The sequence below is a fragment of the Carya illinoinensis genome, chromosome 11 (assembly GCF_018687715.1).
Source record: "Carya illinoinensis cultivar Pawnee chromosome 11, C.illinoinensisPawnee_v1, whole genome shotgun sequence".
Classification (NCBI taxonomy): domain Eukaryota; kingdom Viridiplantae; phylum Streptophyta; class Magnoliopsida; order Fagales; family Juglandaceae; genus Carya; species Carya illinoinensis.
The window spans coordinates 28,008,147-28,029,191 of NC_056762.1; the positions used below are offsets into that span (position 1 = coordinate 28,008,147).

The 21,045-nt window shown below is 38.1% G+C and overlaps 1 protein-coding gene across 2 annotated transcripts in view; it reads left to right on the forward strand.

Moving 5' to 3' along the window:
* Positions 1 to 414: 414 nt before the first annotated feature.
* LOC122280392 (lon protease homolog 2, peroxisomal) overlaps positions 415 to 21,045 on the forward strand; it is a 29,224-nt gene continuing 8,593 nt past the window's right edge. Inside the window, exons 1-10 of one of the 2 annotated variants that reach the window (XM_043091277.1) lie at positions 415 to 690; positions 1,285 to 1,400; positions 1,501 to 1,609; positions 1,739 to 1,908; positions 3,100 to 3,191; positions 5,709 to 5,888; positions 5,993 to 6,076; positions 8,315 to 8,442; positions 11,754 to 11,955; positions 12,058 to 12,264. In XM_043091277.1, the coding sequence (XP_042947211.1) occupies positions 584 to 690; positions 1,285 to 1,400; positions 1,501 to 1,609; positions 1,739 to 1,908; positions 3,100 to 3,191; positions 5,709 to 5,888; positions 5,993 to 6,076; positions 8,315 to 8,442; positions 11,754 to 11,955; positions 12,058 to 12,264 (1,395 nt within the window). In that variant the 5' untranslated portion in view covers positions 415 to 583. Of the gene's footprint in view, positions 691 to 1,284; positions 1,401 to 1,500; positions 1,610 to 1,738; positions 1,909 to 3,099; positions 3,192 to 4,772; positions 5,021 to 5,708; positions 5,889 to 5,992; positions 6,077 to 8,314; positions 8,443 to 11,753; positions 11,956 to 12,057; positions 12,265 to 21,045 lie in introns of those variants that run through there. The other variant, XM_043091278.1, reaches the window with a different exon arrangement.

A 21,045-nucleotide genomic window follows, 5' to 3' on the forward strand; every position in this document is an offset into this window, starting at 1 on the left:
TTTTCAATATGCATATTTTTATTATTGAAAATTACTACATTAACGTCATTAACATTATTCACTTATATCTAATTGGAAGATTGCCCCGTTCATTAAAAAAAAGAACACCAATTCCAAACTAGCCAACAACTATGGGACTAAGATCAAACATGGTGTATTTTTCTTGCACATAATTTTGCAAAAATGGATCACCTCTAATGTTATTGATGGATGCATTCTCATATCACAAAGACTGCCCCACCTCTTTTGTAATTGTTATACCTAGGAATCCACCACCCACCTTACTCTTGTACTTATCATAAATAAATAATTGTATTCATATGTATCATTTTACCCCTTAAGGTGGGGGTGGCATGGATGATGAGATTTTGAGAGGAGAAAAAAAAGCTCAAAGTGGGGGTTTTAAATCGATATACCTTAAAAGACAAGGGGGTTGACGGCAAATTGGGTTTAAATTGAGCACAAAAGCCTGTTTATTTAGGTTCTACTTTGTGTCTTCAACCAACTCACACGGTTTCGTTACGTACCCACCCAGCTTCCATTTTCCTATTTTCTTCTCCCTGGTCTGTCCTGAGCTGTAAACATGGCCGAGTCGGTAGAGCTCCCGAGTCGCCTCGGCATCCTTCCCTTCCGTAACAAGGTTCTCTTGCCTGGCGCCATCATTCGGATTCGATGCACTTCACCCAGCAGGTTCTCTCCCTCCCTTTTTATGCTTTCAAATTTCTCCGCTGGATTTATGTTCAGCTTGAATTTTTTTTTTTTTTTAAATTATGCTTTCCGTGTGGTTGCTGAGCGAACTTCTGGAAAAATTAGATTGTCTATGATTCAAACTATTTCTTTGTCGGTTGGGAACTTGAGGAAACTGTGACCTCCAGCTGCGGTAAGCTGGGCGTAACACAACTAATCGGCTTCGAAGTCAGAAGTCAACTTCTTTTAATTTTTTGGGTTCGTTTTCCTTTCCTTTGGTTTTCTCGGAAATCAAATGTAGATTATGGTTTTCCTTTTTTTTTTTCCCCTGGTGAAAAGCACTTCTCAATAGTCGATTGTTTGATTTACTGTATTTGAAACCCTGTCGTTGAGATACGGGTTAATTATGATTTTGGTTGCTCGGCAGTGATAGGAGAAAGAAAGAAAACGTGAAACTTGACAATTCCAATTTCAACGAGAATTTTATAATTGGACAAGTTTTCGTAGATTTTCTCACATTCTTTATGCAATCAAAGTGGAGGAACATATATATGTATATATAGATATCTCACTTAAGGTGAGTGTCGATATATGTAGTGTGAAATTGGTGGAGCAAGAGCTGTGGCAGCGGGAAGAGAAGGGGTTGATTGGTATTCTTCCAGTTCGTGATGCTGCCGAGACAGCAACAGCAATAGGCCCCGTGCTATCTCAAGGTGATCTTTTGACCCATTGATTCTTTGAGTACATACTTGTCCGTGTGTTGCTTGATGACAAACAATTATGTTTCTTTGTTTTTATTTGTTGAGTTGTTAGATGTCGGAAGTGATTCTGGTGAGAGAAGCTCGAGAGTTCACGTTGGCGCATCCGATTCTCACAGGCTTGATGTCAAGAATCAGCAGGAAAATATTCATTGGCATACCAGGTATGCTTCACTTTGGCATATATTTGTGCTGTGCTGGAAATGTTTTGGTTAACTGTGATAATGTAAGGTGTTTACACAAACCAGAATGTGAACTGTGATCTGCTAGTGATTTGATATCTTATTTCTCAGGGGAGTCGCAGCTCGTGCTTTACATTTGTCAAGAGGAGTGGAGAAGCCAAGCGGGAGAGTTACATACATAGTCGTTCTTGAAGGTTTGTGCAGATTCAGTGTCCAGGAACTTAGCACCAGAGGAACGTATTACACTGCACGGATATCTCCTCTTGAAATGACAAAGGCTGGTAAGTTTTTCTTTCACAGGAGATAAAAGATAATAATATCTAGCAATCTCTCTTTTTTTTTTTTTTTTGAACTTTTATTTTCCTGGTTTTATTTGTATGCATAATTTTTGGGTGTTAAATTGATGGTTAAAAGTTTAACACATAAGTAATGTGTTGTTACTTGTATTTTTCCTAGCATCCATAATAATCTTTCTAGTGTGCAAATGCAAGCACGCATGTACACACACACACACTTGTTGATATTGTCTATCAATCACCAATCATTATAAAAGTTTGAATAGAAGAGGTGAATTCAACTATTTAACTAGTATAGAATGGAGTTGGAGTTTGAATTAATGATCACCACTTTGATAATATGTTAAATCATTTCATAAACTTAATAATTGCATATGAATGCGACCCACTAGTGTCGGCCCTAAAGCTGTTTTGCAAACATTATGATTCTTTAGTCGTGGTTTATTGGAAGAATTTCGCTTTGAAGTTCATATATGATCACAAACTAAAGGCTAGCTAGATATCAATAAGTTTAAACTATCTGGACACTTGGTGTCTATGTATATCAAGTGCACACCAACATCCTAATTCCCTTCGTGTGCATGCCCAAACTTTACATGACCCTGAAACAGGAATAGGATGAGGATCAGAATTTGCAATAGACATATTTATAAAAGAATTTGACAAGGGAGGTTCCCCCTATTTGGAATACAAGACCAATTTCGACAAAATGGGTTCTAAATGTTGGAAACCATAAGCCTACTATTAGGAAGTAGGCTGGCATTGGATATCAAGTGCATCATGACATACTGACAGATAATTGGAACAGAATTGTTCATTTGTCACTCGAACCCAATATGGCCTTCCCCATTCCTGACCGTCTCTAACTCTATACTCAGAGGTCCATACATGAAACATAGATTAGAAAAGGGGTTTTCAAATGCTTAATATACAGTATGTTTCTTTACTCATGGTTTTACATGAAAAATGTTTAAGATGCTAGTGGCTAGATAGGAATTACTGTCTGGGACGGGTGATTTGTGCGGTATATCCTGCCTACTCCACTTCTTGTTTAGATTCCACTGTGCAGTTTATGCTTTTATTCCCAGTCACAAAGTTGTTTAAGCTTCTGGTGAGATCACTGTTGTTTCTCTGTTGGATTGCTGAATTCCTTTTGAATGCTGAAATCTTAACTAGAAATGGAGCAAGTGGAGCAAGATCCAGATTTCATGACATTGTCTCGTCAATTCAAAGCAGCTGCCACAGAGTTGATTTCTGTTCTTGAGCAGGTAGACTTTTGGCTAGATTCTTTTTCACAGCTCTGGAAACCCTGTTGAGAGTGAAATTTGCAAATGTCTTTGAATATTTCTCTTTTGGTTGTGTTACATAATTGTATAATCCTAAAAGCATGCTCAGGGGAATCTTCTGGAAGCAGTTACTCTCCATGATAATGCTTATCCTGATTTTGCGTTTTTGGAAATTTTTAAGATAATACCAGTGATGGCAGATATCTCTTGTACTAAATCTGATGTTTGGGATCTTTTATATGGTATCTAGTTTTTCATGAGACTCCCTTCATTTTATGAATTTTGCTTACTGTGTAATGAAATTATCATGGATAATGTGTGCTCCTGTCATCACTGGTTGATCTATTGTTTGGTGGAGTAATTTTCTTTTCTAAGTAAAATGAGCTTTCTTAATGAGGAAAGCAAAACTATCCAAGCGCACAAGGAGTTTGCATCAGATATACCTAAACAGAGAAGATAAGCTAAAGCTATCTTCAGGGAGCTAAAGCTAAAGCTAGAGAACCATGTGGGTATTTTTTCTTATGAGTAAGATAAGCTTTATTAATGAGCGAAACAGAACTACCCAAGCACACTTGGAGAATACATGAGATATACCTTAATGGAGAAATTAATGAGACTCAGAAAAACTTGGAAGTTATGGCTAAAGAAACATAATTGGCAAGCCATTATGGTAAAATTTATTAAAGAAGAAAGCCTTGAAATACTCCATTGTTCTCTTGCAGCCTTCAAAGCTCTGATCATATCTTTCTCTCTCTATGCAGCACATTAAATAGATTTGAATCATTTTCTGCTAAATATCTGTGTGGTAATTCTCGAATGTTCTTTCTAGCATACTGATTGGTAGACCACCCATCTAGGCATCTCTCCCAGTCGCCTAAAAAGATTGAAACATCTTTCCACAAAGTACTAGCTATCTCACACTGGAGTAAGTGATGATCGGCAGTTTTCCCACGCCCTTTATACATTCAGCACCCCATGATTACCGCAAGAAGTCTCTTACTTTAGTTCATCAAGGTAAGGGTTCTTCCCTAGTGTAGCCATTCAAATAAAGAAAGCCGCTCTCAAGGGACCTTGTCCCTCAAGATGCACTTCCGTGGCAAGTGATACTATTGTAAGGAATCAATGTATTACAAAACCATTCAACTTAGACCATTCCTCTCTTGTATATGGCCCAATGCACTTTGTCTAACCCGTATTGTCTCAAGCAAGCATCATACACCTGAGCATAGAATGTGTTTATATGGGTCCATCTCCCATTGAGGAGAACTGTGTGAAAGCTGTAAATTATCTACCACCTATGGATCCTTAATCCTTAATCTGGAGAAGAAATTTTAAGATGTTGCTCTCCACTCCACTCATCATACCATAATTTTTTCATGGATCTAACTCCAACCTCATATCTACCTTGCTAGGAAATCTTTCTCAACCTTTATATTTATACACAGTCCAATCTCATAAATCTCATTCACCTCATTATAGCTCCATCTACCCAAAAAACTACCATCTTTGTGTCTATCACTGTCGGCAAATGAGATTTATGAGATGATTCACTTCTCTCCACAGGCTCTCTTTCGCTGGCATTGCCACCATAGCCAGTTCCTCAATAAGGTTTGGTTGAATGTAATCAACCTATACCTAAACCATCCATGGAGGCTGGGGAGCACAACACCTTGGGCCAATTATCTTTTGGTTTCCATGGTTTTTTTCTTTTCTGGATGTTGACAACAAAAGGAGAAGCATTGGCAATGGAAGATGTAGATACTCTCGGCTGTTACACATGCACACACGCATGCACACACACTAATATGCAGGTATTTATACTCTTGGTTGATTTATTGACTGTATGATGTATTCAATAAGATTCCTGATTTTTCTCAAGATAAATGCTAGTTGTACTTAAGAAAAACTTACAAAAAACTTACTTCTCCACATGTCAGCTATTGATATGATAAGAAATTTGAAATTCAAAATTTGAATTTTGAAAGAAAACTGATAAAATTAGTCTTGTACGTAAAAATATAAGTAAAATTATAAGTACTGAAGAAATTTATGGGCCTAACTTATCTCATAAGTCCGGTTCAAAGAGGGATGCTTGCTCCAACCTTATAGACATGCCAAAAACCTTATCCATAGGCAATGTGAGATTTATTCCTCAACACCCTTCCTCACATGCATGTTAATATTTTTTCTGGTCCTTGTCACGGGGTAAGTAGTGTGGGCTCCATTCGTCTTGTGGCAGAGTTTGATACCATGAAGAAATGCATGGGCTTCATGCATCTAACTCATTTCATAAGACCGGTTCAAAGAGAGAGGTTTGCTCCAACCTTATAAATATGCACAAGACCTTGTCCACAGGCATTGTGAGATCTATTCCTCAACAAGTACATGCAGCACTACTCTTTTCTCAAAGTTGGAAAAAGTGTCATCTTGTTGTTTCCTGCATGCACATTTATGTTATTATTCTCTGTCAATAATTCATGTCTTTATATATGCTCATAGAAACAAAAAACAGAAGGAAGGACAAAAGTTCTTTTGGAGACAGTTCCTGTTCACAAATTGGCAGATATCTTTGTTGCCAGCTTTGAGATAAGTTTTGAAGAGCAACTATCCATGTTGGATTCAGTTGATCTGAAAGTAAGGCTTTCAAAAGCTACTGAATTAGTTGATAGGCATTTACAGGTAACTCTCACTCATTTGTGGTTGATATCTCGTGCCTTTGCATCCTGGTCATTTTGACACTTGCTTCAGCTTATTTTAGTTACATTAATGGTTATTTGTGACAGTCAATACGTGTGGCAGAGAAGATTACACAGAAGGTCGAGGGACAGTTATCGAAATCACAGAAAGAATTCCTTTTGCGTCAGCAGGTTTGCTCTCATGAAATTATGATTTTAGTTTTTTTTTTTTTTCAAATGCATACATGGGAGTGGAAAGAATAGATATAAAAATCTACAAGGTTGCACCCCCTACACTCCCTCGTTTTGTGCGAACATTTCTTAATGGAAGTTACCTCACAGTGCCCATCCCCATAACAGTTGGAGGATAATTTTACTTTTGACTTTATTTTTTAGTCATTATTATTAATGTCTTAATATGGGTGAAGGTTTTCCCCATATAGAAGTTTTAGGAAAAATATATAGTCTTAAGAGTTCCCATATCTCCTAAGGCACACATCCAATTATCAGATACATGAATCAAACTTACTTTTCAGCATTTGCCTTATTAGCTAAGAATATAGTTAAATACTAAAATAATCCCTATAGTTTACCCTTGGGACAAGATTGGTTCCTATATTCTAGTTTGAACTTTTTGCTCCCTATGTTTTTAATTTTGATCATTTTAGTCCCGCCCTTGGTACATTTTATAATGCCCTGTCAGCACCAATGATTGGTGCCATGTGTAAAAATGAAAGAAATAAAAATTAATAATATCATTTAAAAATATTAGAAAAAATAAAAAGGGCTTGGGACTTGCCATCTAGGTTGGATACTGTAGGTTATGCCCAGCCACTACTTGGGTCGCACAACCCAAACGTTGCCTAGATGTGATCTAGGTGTGGCGCACGCTTGAGTGGTCTCAAGCAATGCTTGAGGATTGCCCCTTTTTATATATATATTTTTTTTATAATTTTTTGTTTTCTAAATGATATATATTTTTTGTAATCTAAGTTTAGTGTTCAACTCTTTAAAAAAAAGAAATGGCAAAGCTGTCCCCAAGTGGCGACAGTGTGGAAGATGATTTCGTTGTGTATCATGTGGTGCTTATGGTCGGTGAGGAATGAGAGATGCTTTGAAGATAGGGAGCGCACAATGGAGGAGCTTCAGAATTTTTTTATGCGCACTTTAATGCTTTGGTTTTCAGCCATTGTACTTGATGGAAACAATGTCTATGACTTTCTTTCATTAATCTAGAATGTAATTAGGTGTTCTTTTGTATACTCTTGTGTACATGAACTATGCCTATTTCATTCGTATGAATAAAATCTACTTATTACTTATCAAAAAAAAAAAAAAAAAAAAAAAGAAATGGAGTTTGAAAAATGAACGCTGATAGTTAGAGGTGTAATTTGTCCAGCCTGATTGATCTTGGAGGAGAATTTTGGAACAGACTGATTCTTTCAGTCCACCAAAAGACTGGTCCAGACTGTCAAGGCCTTAAGACCGGACTGGACCACTTTGGTTCTGCTTGGTCAGTCTTATCGGGGTATTTTGGTCCAGGCTACTTTTCCCCCTTTTTTGTTCAAATTTTTGACAAAAAAATTGTATAAAATGATGAAAAAAATAATTGAGTGAGTGATTTAGTCTAAGTTGTCTTACTATGTATATACTAACTACTTTTAATTAAGTGTAATAAATTAATAATGTTAATAGCATGTGTATCATCAATAATTAATAGCTAATAGCCTATCTTAAAATTCATAACATTTAATATTTTATATAATCTAAGCATAAACAATTAGGTTAGAAGAAAATTATATAATTACTTGCTTTCAATTTTTATAACTACCTGTCCAGTCCGGACCAATTGAAACCGATCAGTCTGGTTGGTTTTTCTGCCCGGACGAAATTCTTACATGCCTACTTAAAGTCAATATTGTTCCATTTTTCATAGGTATGTGTGACACATATATCTTACAGTTGATTACCCTTGGATCTTCTTTTCTCAATTGATTGAGCAAAACTAAAAACCTGTGTGATATTGAGATTTCTGATAAAGGATGTTTTCAAGTAGAGCTGGAAGGCTTAGTTAAAAGGACAGTAAATGCACTTTCATGAGATCTTAGGCCAAAAGCCATTTGTTGACAGTTTAGTGGGGCCCTGTACCGTAATCAAAAAGCTTGAATGAACTTTCTCTTGACGAAAGATTGCAATCAAGACCACTGATACTTACAGAGGACACAAGAGGAGTAACTTAAACTTATCCCCTTCGGCATGCTGCAACCTTGCATTTTTGGCTTATTTTATTTTATCATTGTTGTTATTAACATTTCTATTTTCTATTTGTTTATCTTTATTTCTGCAGTAGCAAATATTTATATTGTTACTTTTCTTTATCTGCCCTAATTATTCCTCTATCTTGGCTACTTCATCTGAAACATATTCCAGATGAGAGCTATAAAAGAGGAGCTTGGTGACAATGATGATGACGAGGATGACGTGGCCGCCTTGGAGAGAAAGATGCAAAGTGCAGGAATGCCTTCAAATATCTGGAAGCATGCACAGAGGGAGCTAAGGTATGATCTATGAAAAAATGTGTATAAAGAGGACTTTAGTCTTCTGAGAAGGAACCAAATGATGTTACAGTATGGCAATAAAAGTAGTAGATTCTTTTCAGGCCATGCATATTAGTTGAGCTTTGACTACAGTTGTTGGGTGTGCTTGGTTGAGAAAAATTTTGAAACTTTTTTTTGAGATGTATTGCTTATTGGATTTTGTGAAGGTAGATAGGAAAATTTAAATATATAATTTTTTTTGAAATATGTTTTATCTTGGGGTTTGTAAGAGGGGATGGGTAACGTTGAAAAGTTGTTTTTGGCTAAATTTTTTTAGGGTAGGTTTTGTTTTGGTTTTGTAGATCTTATTTTGGTTTTTGTGTATTTTACTTCACTGAAATCTAGGCAAATGGTTGGTTTAAAAGTTGAATAGAAAAGGTTTTTGAGATTGGAAGATATTTGGATTGGAGTTGATATATTTTTTTTTGAAGAATTTTGAAAAAAATAAAAAGCTAACCAAACATGGCCTTTCATTTTGCATATCGTAATTCAGCACAACTCTCTTTTGAACATCATTAATTGTATAATTTGATAATCTAGGATATTGTAATCAGCCAATTCTTGGGAGACATTAGGCCTTTATAGAGTTATCTTGTGGCAGGATTGTGATGCTCCCCTAGAGCCAAGCTATCATAAATAGCTTTCATATGGACTTTCTCCTCTCCTTGTCATTAAGGAGCTATCCTCCTTTTTATTTATCATCTTGTTGCTTTGTAAAGCTTCAAGTGATATCAAGAGGGGAAAATGAAAGGGTAGGCCTAATGACTGGTCAAGTTAACTTATGAATGTTTCTAATTGTCGAAATGATGGTGTAGACCATTGGACATGTCCTCCTAGACCGAACCAAGAGGGCCATGATGAAGTTGAGATGAACAAATTGCATCGGCACAAATTGCTGCTGGTAATAATATGGCGGATAGGATGCTTTGGATGAAAACAAGGGAGTAGGAAATTTATTTTACGATCTTTGTACAAGGCTTTGTCAAGTCAAAATCATACTTCGTTCCCTTGGATGTGTATTTGGAAAAGTAAGGTGCCACCAAAGATTGCTTTCTTTGGTTGGACTGCATCTCTAGGGAAAACTTTTTGAGTTTGGATAATTTGAGGAAGCAGGGTGTTGTTGTAATGGATTGGTGTTATATGTGTAAGAAGAGTGGGTAGTTAGTGGATCAACTTTTACTTCATTGTGTGATGGCAAGGATGTTATGGGTGGAGATCTTTAATAGAACGGGTATCGCTTTGGTGATATGCCCAAGAGGGTGGTTGATTTATTTTCTTGTTGGCAGGGGTGTAAGACCAATTCACTTATTGCAGATGTATGGAGTACGATTCCTTTATGCATCATGTGGTCTCTTTGTATTGAAAGTAATGGTTGAAGTTTTGAAGATAAGAAGCGTTCCCAGATGAGCTTAGAAGTTTCTTCTTCCATACTTTATTTCTTTGGACCTCATCTTGTGTTTCTAATGGAGCTTTCTTAAATGATTTTCTTGTATCACTTTCTATCTCCTAATATTTAATTAGGTGTATGCTGTTTGTATACCTTCTGTGTACTTGAGCTATGCCTATTTACTTCTTTCAATAAATTGTTACTTATAAAAAAAATTGCTGCTGGTAAATTGTCAGTCCGTCGGTTTGGGTAGGGTTTTGGTTTTATCTTGGCCTGTTTGGGCCCATTGTTAGCTGTTGCTAGTACCCTCATTGACCCTATGTATCATCGATCTTCAACTTTAAATTACGAGATGGGAAAACATACCTTGATGGTTGAACCTGGTGGTTGTCTACCTTGATCCAGTGGGAGGTGGGGGAGTCAGCTTGGAGCATGCAAAGTAGTGGATTCACCATCTCGATGAGTGGTGGAAACACTAGGAGGTGCTTTTGAACTGCTGGATCTTGGATTGGGGAATTCACAGATTGACATTGAGCTAGAGATGTGAGTGACACCCTTCACATATTGGCGATGTTTCACAAGCTCAATCACCATAGATTGGGGACTTGACAGGTTGTGAAGGTGAGCGATGAGAATTAGTAAAAGAGATTGAAATGCCATGAAGGTGAGAGACCAGTTTCAGGGGCCAGAAGTTGTGAAAGGCTGTGAGGGCACCAATGCCAATGTGACTTTGTAGGATAAGTTTTGTTGGTGGTTCGTCATAAGGAGGGAGGGAGGGTGTTTGGATCTGATAGTGAGCTTGGCATAAAGGGGGAAGTTGGAAGGCGGTCTCTGTTTGTTTGAAATGAGAAGAGAAAGACTAAGAAGGGTACTTCTTGTAAGGTGTTGGTTGGGTCAGAATTCTTCAAAATTTTGACACTCAAATCAACAGCTTTGGTGCTTTGAGTTTCATAACTAATGTTGACCTGCAATTGTTGGTAACCGACTGATTTTGGCTGGTATCCTGTTGGGTCAGATATTTGGAGTCTAGCTCGCCCTTATGAAAGAGAGAAATTTCCAACAACACACTACTAAGTTCGTTATGAAGTACCACTTACTATGCAAGCATCATACTGAACAAATTTAGTTGACTATATTGGTTGAGAACCTATAATTGTCAGCTACCTAAAGATGTATTGACAATAATTTTAGTTAATGGTCATGTTTAAATTTACATTGTTCACATCTGTTTCTCACTCAAGAAAGATTTGCCTACTTTCCTTGGGATTGTTTGGGAAGCTTGATTTAGTAATTGAGTTTTTTTTAAGGGATCTTGAGTTTTTAAAATATCATAATATACCATATCTAAAAGACCAGGTTTGACTAGTTCTCCTCAATTCTTGATGTTTTTGAATTTTGTCTCTATATTCACATACCGTCTCTTCTTTGATAAGTGGCACAGTTCTCATATTTCAACTTATAGAAACCAAGGCCACGTTTGGTTCCCAATTTTTTGTAATTTTTTCAAAGAACAATTCAATTTTAATCCAACATCTTTTAGAAACCAAAAAAAGATTTCTCTTTCTCAAAAAACAATTTCATCTAGTTATTGGCGTAAGTTTTTCAAGAAAAAAAGAAAAGAAAAAGAAACACACAAACCATTACAATTTCCCAAAAAATGAAAAAAAAATTGTACAAAAATTTCATCCAAACAACTTCTCAAATCTACCTACCCATTCTCACAAACCCCAATTCAAAACGCATAATTTTTTTCCCATATTACACTCTCCTAACTTTGACAAAACCCAATACAAAACAGCTCAAAATTTTCACTCATTAAGCATGCCCTTAAGTGTCAGAAGTGTCACACTTAATTTTTTCTCCATTTTTTTTTTTAAAATCTCAGGCGGCTTAAAAAGATGCAACCTCAGCAACCTGGGTATAATAGTTCACGTGTTTACTTGGAGCTTCTAGCTGATCTGCCCTGGCAAAAGGCCAGTGAAGAACATGAGTTGGATCTGAAAGCTGCAAAAGAACATCTTGATAGCGACCATTATGGTTTAGTCAAGGTCAAGCAAAGGATTATTGAATATCTAGCTGTTCGCAAGGTTAACAATCATCTAAGTCTTGTTGTGATGATTGTTTTAAGGCTTGAAGTTCTAGTTGAATTGATGTTTATATGGAATGATTTTTTTGGTGGGTGGTTGCAGCTTAAACCAGATGCAAGAGGTCCAGTATTGTGCTTTGTTGGCCCTCCAGGTGTTGGGAAAACATCTTTGGCTTCATCCATTGCTGCTGCTTTGGGCAGAAAGTTTGTACGCATATCCCTTGGTGGTGTTAAGGACGAGGCTGATATTAGAGGGCATAGGAGAACATACATTGGTAGCATGCCTGGGCGTCTGATCGATGGCTTAAAGGTAATTTTCTTTTAAGTCGAATAGTATCCTGGACTTCTTGCTACTTATTTTATGCTCAATCATATGCCTGCAATGGTTTGAGGAAATTTAATGCTCTGTTTATAAATTATAAGTGGGCCTACGGCCTTGAGAAAATTTTCATAAAAATAAAGAAATCCACCAAAATAAAAGAAAAAGAAAAACTGCAGTTAATCAACATCTTCAAATTAGGACTAGGTTCATCCTCCCGTTCTTTAGAAAGATATAATGCAGATGGTTTAGATTGAAGAAAGCCCAGATTTTATTTATTTGGCAATGTAGGATTGTGCAAAGTATACAAGCAGCTGATCGTTATGGAAGTACTGATAAATGTGTAGCACTTTCACACTTCAAAAACTCTAGAACTACTGAATGGGTGGTAAATGAGCTTTTTCCTCTCCAGTTAGTGATCTTCATACTCAACCTTGTTCATTCATTGTAATTGTTGTTAGCTCTGATTTATTGTAACACCCCGTTCCCGAAGGATAGAGACGTTACTAACCAACATGATAAAATGCCCGGTAAAGAGACTCATTACTCTGAAATACCTCATTTATTGGAATAGACTTAAAAGAAAGGAAATAAATAGTCTTGAAAACTGAAACTGAATAAAGCAAAAGTGAGCTAGTCTTAAACAAAACTAGTTATTGAAAAGACATAAAGGAAACTTAATCCTTGTGTAAAAGACACTTATTCATCTCTAAGTCCATATACTAAATCTACTCCTGGCCATCCAGCTCTGCATCATCATAATCAACATCTGTGGCAATCAACATAGAAGAAAACAAAAAGACAAACAACAAAATGAGTCGAATACTCAGTAAATAATACATCATATCGTAAATACTATCTAGCTTAGCATAAATTTGATTTTTAAAACCTTATCATAACTTCCATATAACATTTATGGATTAACATGAACGGAAACATTCATAAGCATGGCAAACTTGAACCGTGAATGCATGAGTAACTTGTTTATCTTGAATTATACATATTTCATGGTGAACCACGCTTGAGTCCATGGCACCACATAACTTGTCATGTAGTGAAACACGCTTGAGTCCGTGATTCACTTAACTTGCATAACATGAAGTGAAACACGCTTGAGTCCGTGTTTCACTTATCTTGCTTGACGTGGAGTGAAACACGCTTGAGTCCGTGTTTCACTTATCTTGCTTGACATGGAGTGAAACACGCTTGGGTCCGTGTTTCACTTATCTTTGCTTGACATGGAGTGAAACATGCTTGGGTCCATGTTCACTTAACTTGCATGACATGGAGTGAAGCACGCTTGAGTCCGTGTTCCACTTAACTTGTGATAACCACGCTTGAGTCCGGGGTACCTTCTTAGCATAACTATGGTAAACACGCTTGGGTCCGTGTTACCTTAAAATGCTTATCTTTCTTAATGCATGATAATTTTCTTGGACTTCATAGACTTTTCTAGCATGGCATATTCTTGTATATGGCATGGCATAACATGATATATTCTTGTACATGGTATAGCATAGCATGACATGGCCTAACATGATTTAATCATTTTATGACAGTTCATGGCATGCATGATCTCAAAACTACATGAATATGGCATACATGATCTGGCTATTCATTACATGGCATGCTTGACTTAAGTTATTGCATGAACAATACATGACATACATGGTCTAAGCACTACATGAATGAAGCATGCATGATTTGGCTATTTTAATTCATAGAATACCTATCTTAATTTATTATATGATCATATCATGGCTTCCATGTGATGTTAGTAACATTCAATCCATCAATCAACAATCCATAAAGGCTCAACATATATATAGGCTTACTTTCATGTAAATCATCATAATTCATAGAAGTTCATGAAAGCGATCTAACCTTGACTTGGCTCTTAGCGCAACGTAGATAACCATCAAAACCATAACATATTATCATACCCAATTATAATATTTACATTACACATACATTTATATGACCATATTATTTACCTCTTAGCGCTGCTTCCGAATACTCACGTTGTAGCTCGTGACCTATACGAGGCACTAGACGTTACTAATCTTTCTAGAAAACGTGTCGTAGCAATCTAATTATTTAAAATCTTACCATAGAGGTAATATAATGAATATTCAAATATAAAAAAGATTACCTAAAATAATATTATTCCAAAGCTCATATGATAATCTTAATAATTTTATAAAACTTAGTTAAAGGTCAATTGAAATATTAGCTAAGATAACAAGCTGAAACAATATAAAAGAATTCTTTAAAATATGCTTAAAAGCCCTTCAATATTTTCTATAAAAGAGTCTAAGACTAATATATTTATTGAAGTAAAACTTTAGTCTGAATTTAAACTCAGTCCAACCCTAAATACAGAAAAAAAAACTCATTTAAAGTTACTAGAATAGTTTTTTTTTTTTTTTTTTTTTTTTTTTTTTTTTATAAATACAACTAGCCCATTAAAATAATAAAATCTACAAGAAATCAACTCACTTAATTATTAAGAAAAAGTTCTGAAATATACTATAATCAAGCCCAATATAAAACAAACTCAGCCCACGTTTAAAATTAGCTCCAGCCATAAAGCAAAGCCCATAAAAACACCCTTAAAAAGCTGGAAGTATAATTGGCTTTTTGGGAGCTCAACAGCAAAGTTTCATGGGCACAAAAGGAATTTCACCATCAATGAGATATAGATACTTCTTACTGCAGTTAAAAGATAAGATTTGGTGATACACGACAAAAACTCATGGGATATTTTTGGAATTTACTCAAAACAACATGGATATTTTGAGAAAAACAGAAATAAACCATAAAAGGAGACCCATGTTTCAGTTTGACCGACTGGAAACAATTAAGCCCAACGCCTACTTCCTTAAACACATAATTTATTTCTAGAACTCCAAAGGCTGGAAAAACAGATGAAAGTAAAAGGCAGCATGTGATATCAGTGAGAGTACAGCAGATGAAAAGGTAATGGTGCGAGGCAAGAGAGAGAGAGATCCGAGAGAAAATCTATTAAACCGAAACACAGAACAGAGGGAGAGAGAGAAGATTCCAGCGTGGGCTTACCGGAAGGGAGTGGGTTCGACGGGACTGGGCTGGTCGGCACTTTCTGTGGCGGTTTCCGGCGAGTTGGCTGCTTTGGTTGGCTGTGAGAGTGATTTTCCAGGTTTGTAGGAGCTGTTACGTTGGGCTGGTGTGAGTTTTCTGCCTATCTTTTTGTGTGTGAAGAGTCTGAATAATGTGGGGTTTTATGGAGAAAGGGTTTCTTATTTACGTGGTCTTCAGAAGGAGTTTTAGTTTAGATAGAATCTGATTTGAGTGTCGTTCTGATCTCAGAATCTTTTTGAAAATAATTTGAAATCCATCCGATAAAAACAAGGAATACAAGATAAAGGAAACCTCTTTAAAACTCTACTTAATCTGATTTATTAACTTATTTAACAAATAAATAATTATAAGCATCTGAAGAAAGATAAATAAGTAATTAATAAAAGAATAAATAAAATAGTAACATAACTAAATAATTTCTAACTGAATTAATCTAACTTCTTGGTTCGTATGTTACAATCTCCCCTCCTTAAGAAAAATCTCGTCCTCGAGATTACGTACCTCAATCAAACAAGTATGGGTACTTGCTCCTCATGTCCTCCTCTAGTTCCCATGTAGCCTCTTTTTCCGTGTGGTTACTCCAAAGTACTTTGACCATCGGAATGGTCTTCTTACGGAGGACTTGAGTCTTTTGTGCAAGGATCCCAACTGGAAACTCCTCATAGGTGAGATCCTCGCGAACTTGAAGAGGTTCTTATTCTAAAATGTGTGTCGGATCTGGTATATACTCCCGAAGCATGGAGATGTGAAAAACATCGTGAATGGCAGACAATTGCGGTGGAAGAGCCAGCCTATAAGCTGCAGCTCCAATCCTCTCTAGTACATCAAAGGGTCCTAAATATCTCGGACTCAACTTGCCCTTCTTTCCGAACCTCATGATTCCCTTCATCGGCGCAATTTTCAAGAATACTTTGCTTCCTACCTCAAATTGCAGCTCTCGACGCCTCTGATTTGCATACTTTTTCTGTCGTTCTTGCGAAATGGCGAGCCTTTTCCGAATGACAGTTATCTTTTCACGCATATCTTGAATAAGTTCCTGCCCAAGGATTCTACGTTCTCCAACTTCATCCCAATAAAGGGGTGACCGACACTTGCGACCATAAAGAACCTCATATGGGGCCGCCTGAATGCTCTCTTGGTAACTGTTATTGTATGCAAACTCAATCAGGGGTAAGTATTTAATCCAACTGCCCTTGAAATCCATCACGCAAGCTCTAAGCATATCCTCCAAAATTTGCACTGTCCTCTCTGATTGCCCATCTGTTTGCGGATGAAAGGCTGTGCTATAGGTCAATTCTGTCCCTAACTCTTTCTGCACACTTCTCCAGAATACTGAAGTGAAACGAGTATCCCTGTCTGATACAATCTTTGAAGGGATTCCATGCAACCTGACAATTTCACGTACATATAACTCTGCCAATTTGTCCGTAGAATACGTCATCTGAACTGGAATGAAATGAGCTGACTTTGACAATCTGTCAATAATCACCCATGCCGCATCCTGACCCCCTGGTGCCTTAGGAAATCCTGAAACAAAATCCATCCCAATTTCATCCCAGGTCCAAACCGGTATAGGGAGTGGTTGTAATAGCCCAGATGGCCTCTGATGCTCCGCCTTGACCTGTTGACAGGTTAGACACTGAGCCACATAATTAGCTATCTCACGTTTCATACCGCTCCACCAGAACTGTTGCTTCAAATCTCTATACATCTTAGTGCTACCAGGGTGAACTGTATAGAGTGAGCGGTGAGCCTCTTTCAAAATCACATCTCTAATCTCTTTAACATTCGGAACGCAAATTCTTCCTTTAAACCTCAAAGTGCCATCCCCAGATATTGAGAATTCAGGCCTTTTGTCTTCTTGTACCTCTCCTTTGATCTTCACTAAGCCTGGATCACTACTTTGGGCAACTTTTATCTGATCTATTAATGATGATCCCAAAGTCAGACTGCTCAACCGAGCCTGTGTGTCCATAATCATCTCTATCCCTGCTCTCTCCATATCCAAAAGAATGTGCTTCTGAGGGGTGTTCATGGAGGCGAGGGTACTAGAGGACGATTTCCGACTCAAGGCATCTGCCACTACATTAGCTTTACCTGGATGATAGTTGATGTTGCAGTCATAATCCTTTAAAAGTTCTAACCATCTGCGCTGTCTCATATTCAAGTCTTTCTGTGTAAAGAAATACTTTAAGCTCTTATGGTCGGTATAAATCTCGCATTTTTCTCCATAGAGATAGTGTCTCCATAACTTCAAGGCAAACACGACTGCTGCAAGCTCTAGGTCATGCGTCGGATAATTCTCTTCGTAACTCTTGAGTTGTCGAGAAGCGTAGGCAATAACTTTCCCATGCTGCATTAGGACACATCCCAAACCCTTAAGAGAAGCATCACTGTAAATGGTAAATCCTGTATTGCCCGAGGGAACAGTGAGTACAGGAGCTGTGACTAGTCTCTTCTTCAGCTCCTGAAAGCTTCTTTCACAATCTTCAGTCCATATAAATTTCTCATTTTTCCTCGTCAGCTTAGTCATCGGGGCTGCGATACTGGAGAACCCCTCGACGAACCTCCTGTAATACCCTGCAAGACCTAAGAAGCTTCTGACTTCATTAACATTGGTTGGCGTGGCCCAGTTCACAACTGCTTCAATTTTCATCGGGTCTACTGAAATTCCTTCTTTTGACACGACATGCCCCAAAAAGGTAATCTCTTTCAACCAGAAATCACACTTCTTGAATTTTGCGAACAACTGTTGCTTCCTTAATATCTGTAACACAACCCTCAAATGTCCTTCATGATCTGCTGGGCTTTTAGAGTAGATTAGAATGTCATCAATAAACACAACAACAAACTGATCTACATACTCCCTGAACACTCTATTCATCATGTCCATGAAGGCTGCTGGGGCATTTGTCAAACCGAATGGCATGACTAAAAACTCATAGTGTCCGTAACGAGTTCTGAACGCCGTCTTGGAAACATCTTCTGACTTGATCTTGAGCTGGTGGTAGCCTGATCGTAGATCAATCTTGGAGAAAACTTGGGCCCCTTGTAACTGGTCAAACAAATCATCAATTCTTGGTAAGGGGTATTTGTTCTTCACTGTCACCCGATTCAATTCTCGATAATCAATGCAAAGTCTCATCGAACCGTCCTTCTTTTTCACAAAAAGAACCGGTGCGCCCCATGGTGACACACTAGGGCGGATGTAACCCTTCTCCAACAGCTCCTTCAACTGCTCCTTAAGCTCCTTCAACTCCACTGGAGCCATACGGTAAGGTGCCTTCGATATGGGTGCCGTCCCAGGTAGGAGATCAATTGAAAAGTCAACCTCCCGGTCTGGGGGCAACCCTGGAAGATCCTCTGGAAACACATCCGGAAATTCCTTGACAACGGGGATATCTTCAAGCTTGGGTCCCTCTACAGGTGGTGCTACAAGACTAGCCAGAAACCCAAAGCATCCCTGTCTTAGTAATCTGGTTGCTTGCAAAACTGAGATCAGTCGAGGTGGGGAGTTTCCTCTCCTTGCACAAAAGCTAAATTCCTCTTTGCCCGGGGTTTTGAAAACTACTTCCTTTTTAAAACAGTCTACACAGGCGTGATTTCGGGATAACCAATCCATTCCCAGAATTACATCAAACCCCATCATATCAAAAACTACCAAGTCTGCTAGAAGGTGCCTCCCACTAATATCTATAGGGCAATTCTTAAGTATGGTGTCACATACTACGTGTTCACCGGTAGGTGTCGCAACAGATAGGGGACAGTTAAGCCTCTCAGGTACTTTCACATCCAAGCATGCATAAGCACTTGCTATAAACGAGTGCGTGGCACCCGGGTCAAACAAAACAGTAGCAAAACAAGAGAATAGTGGAAGGGTACCTGTAACCACGTCGTTAGATGCCTCAGCATCTCCTGGTGTAAGGGCAAAAACTCTGGCCGGTGCCGTAGCCCTCTGGCCACCCCCTACAGCTGGAGGTGACACAATCTTCCTTGGACAATCTCGAGCCATATGGTTTGGTTGCCCGCATCTGAAGCAAGCGTTCTGACCCACTAAGCAATTTCCTTGATGCCTTTTCCCACAAATCTTGCAGACCGGGTTTGTTGGAATAGTCTGAAGTGACTGTGGCCGGTGGCTGGGAGCAGGCTTCTTGTTCTTATTGGGCTCGGGAAGTGGTTGTTGGCGTTTCCTTTGATTGAAGATCTCTGCATTCGCCCTCATGTCTTCTTCAACTAAAGTGGCCCGTGTAACTAAGTCGGTGAAGTTACGGATCCTCAGGGGTATCAGACGACTTCGGATCCTCGGATGCAAGCCTCGTTCAAACTTTTCACACTTCTTTTCCTCATCAGGAATCAGATAACTTGCAAACCTCGATAATGCCACGAAAGTGGCGGCATAGCGTTCCACCGTCATGGTTCCCTGAGCTATGTCAATAAACTGCCTAGCTCTTGCCTCCCGGAGTGCAGGAGAAAAGAATCGGTCCAAAAAGGCCTTTTTGAAGCGGTCCCAAGTGATGGGTACCCCTTCACCAAGTTCAAGCTGCAGTAGCTCCCGGGTCGAGGTCCACCACTCATCTGCCTCATCAGCCAGCACATAAGTGGCATACTCTACCTTCTGTTCGTCAGTACAGAACAGAGCTCTGAAAATCTTTTCCATTCTTTTTATCCAACTCTCTGCATCAAGTGCTTCTGCTTTGCCATCAAAAGTCGGGGGGTGCTGTTGTGTGAACTGATTTAGGGTGCAACCGACCCTAGGATTCCTCCCTCCTAAACCCTGATCATCAGCAAGGTACCGAAGAAGTCTGGTAGCAGCAGCAGCCAATACCTCAGGCTCATTCGGTGGTAGTTCTGTGGAGCCTTCAGGGTGCTCATTACGCCTAGTAACCGGTGCCATTCTAATAACATCGTTCATGCAATGAGTATAACTAATACAATCAATCAACAATGAAGCACTCAATCAAGCAAAGCAAGAATTAAAACATAATCATAAAGATCCTCGTGAACCTCGAGCTGGCCAGGAGTCGTCCTAGGTAATTTCTATCCTAACTTATTTCTCTTTTTTTATAACAAAAGGAGTCTACAGAATCTCTCGACCTGGGCTCTGATACCAATTGTAACACCCCGTTCCCGAAGGATAGAGACGTTACTAACCAACATGATAAAATGCCCGGTAAAGAGACTCATTACTCTGAAATACCTCATTTATTGGAATAGACTTAAAAGAAAGGAAATAAATAGTCTTGAAAACTGAAACTGAATAAAGCAAAAGTGAGCTAGTCTTAAACAAAACTAGTTATTGAAAAGACATAAAGGAAACTTAATCCTTGTGTAAAAGACACTTATTCATCTCTAAGTCCATATACTAAATCTACTCCTGGCCATCCAGCTCTGCATCATCATAATCAACATCTGTGGCAATCAACATAGAAGAAAACAAAAAGACAAACAACAAAATGAGTCGAATACTCAGTAAATAATACATCATATCGTAAATACTATCTAGCTTAGCATAAATTTGATTTTTAAAACCTTATCATAACTTCCATATAACATTTATGGATTAACATGAACGGAAACATTCATAAGCATGGCAAACTTGAACCGTGAATGCATGAGTAACTTGTTTATCTTGAATTATACATATTTCATGGT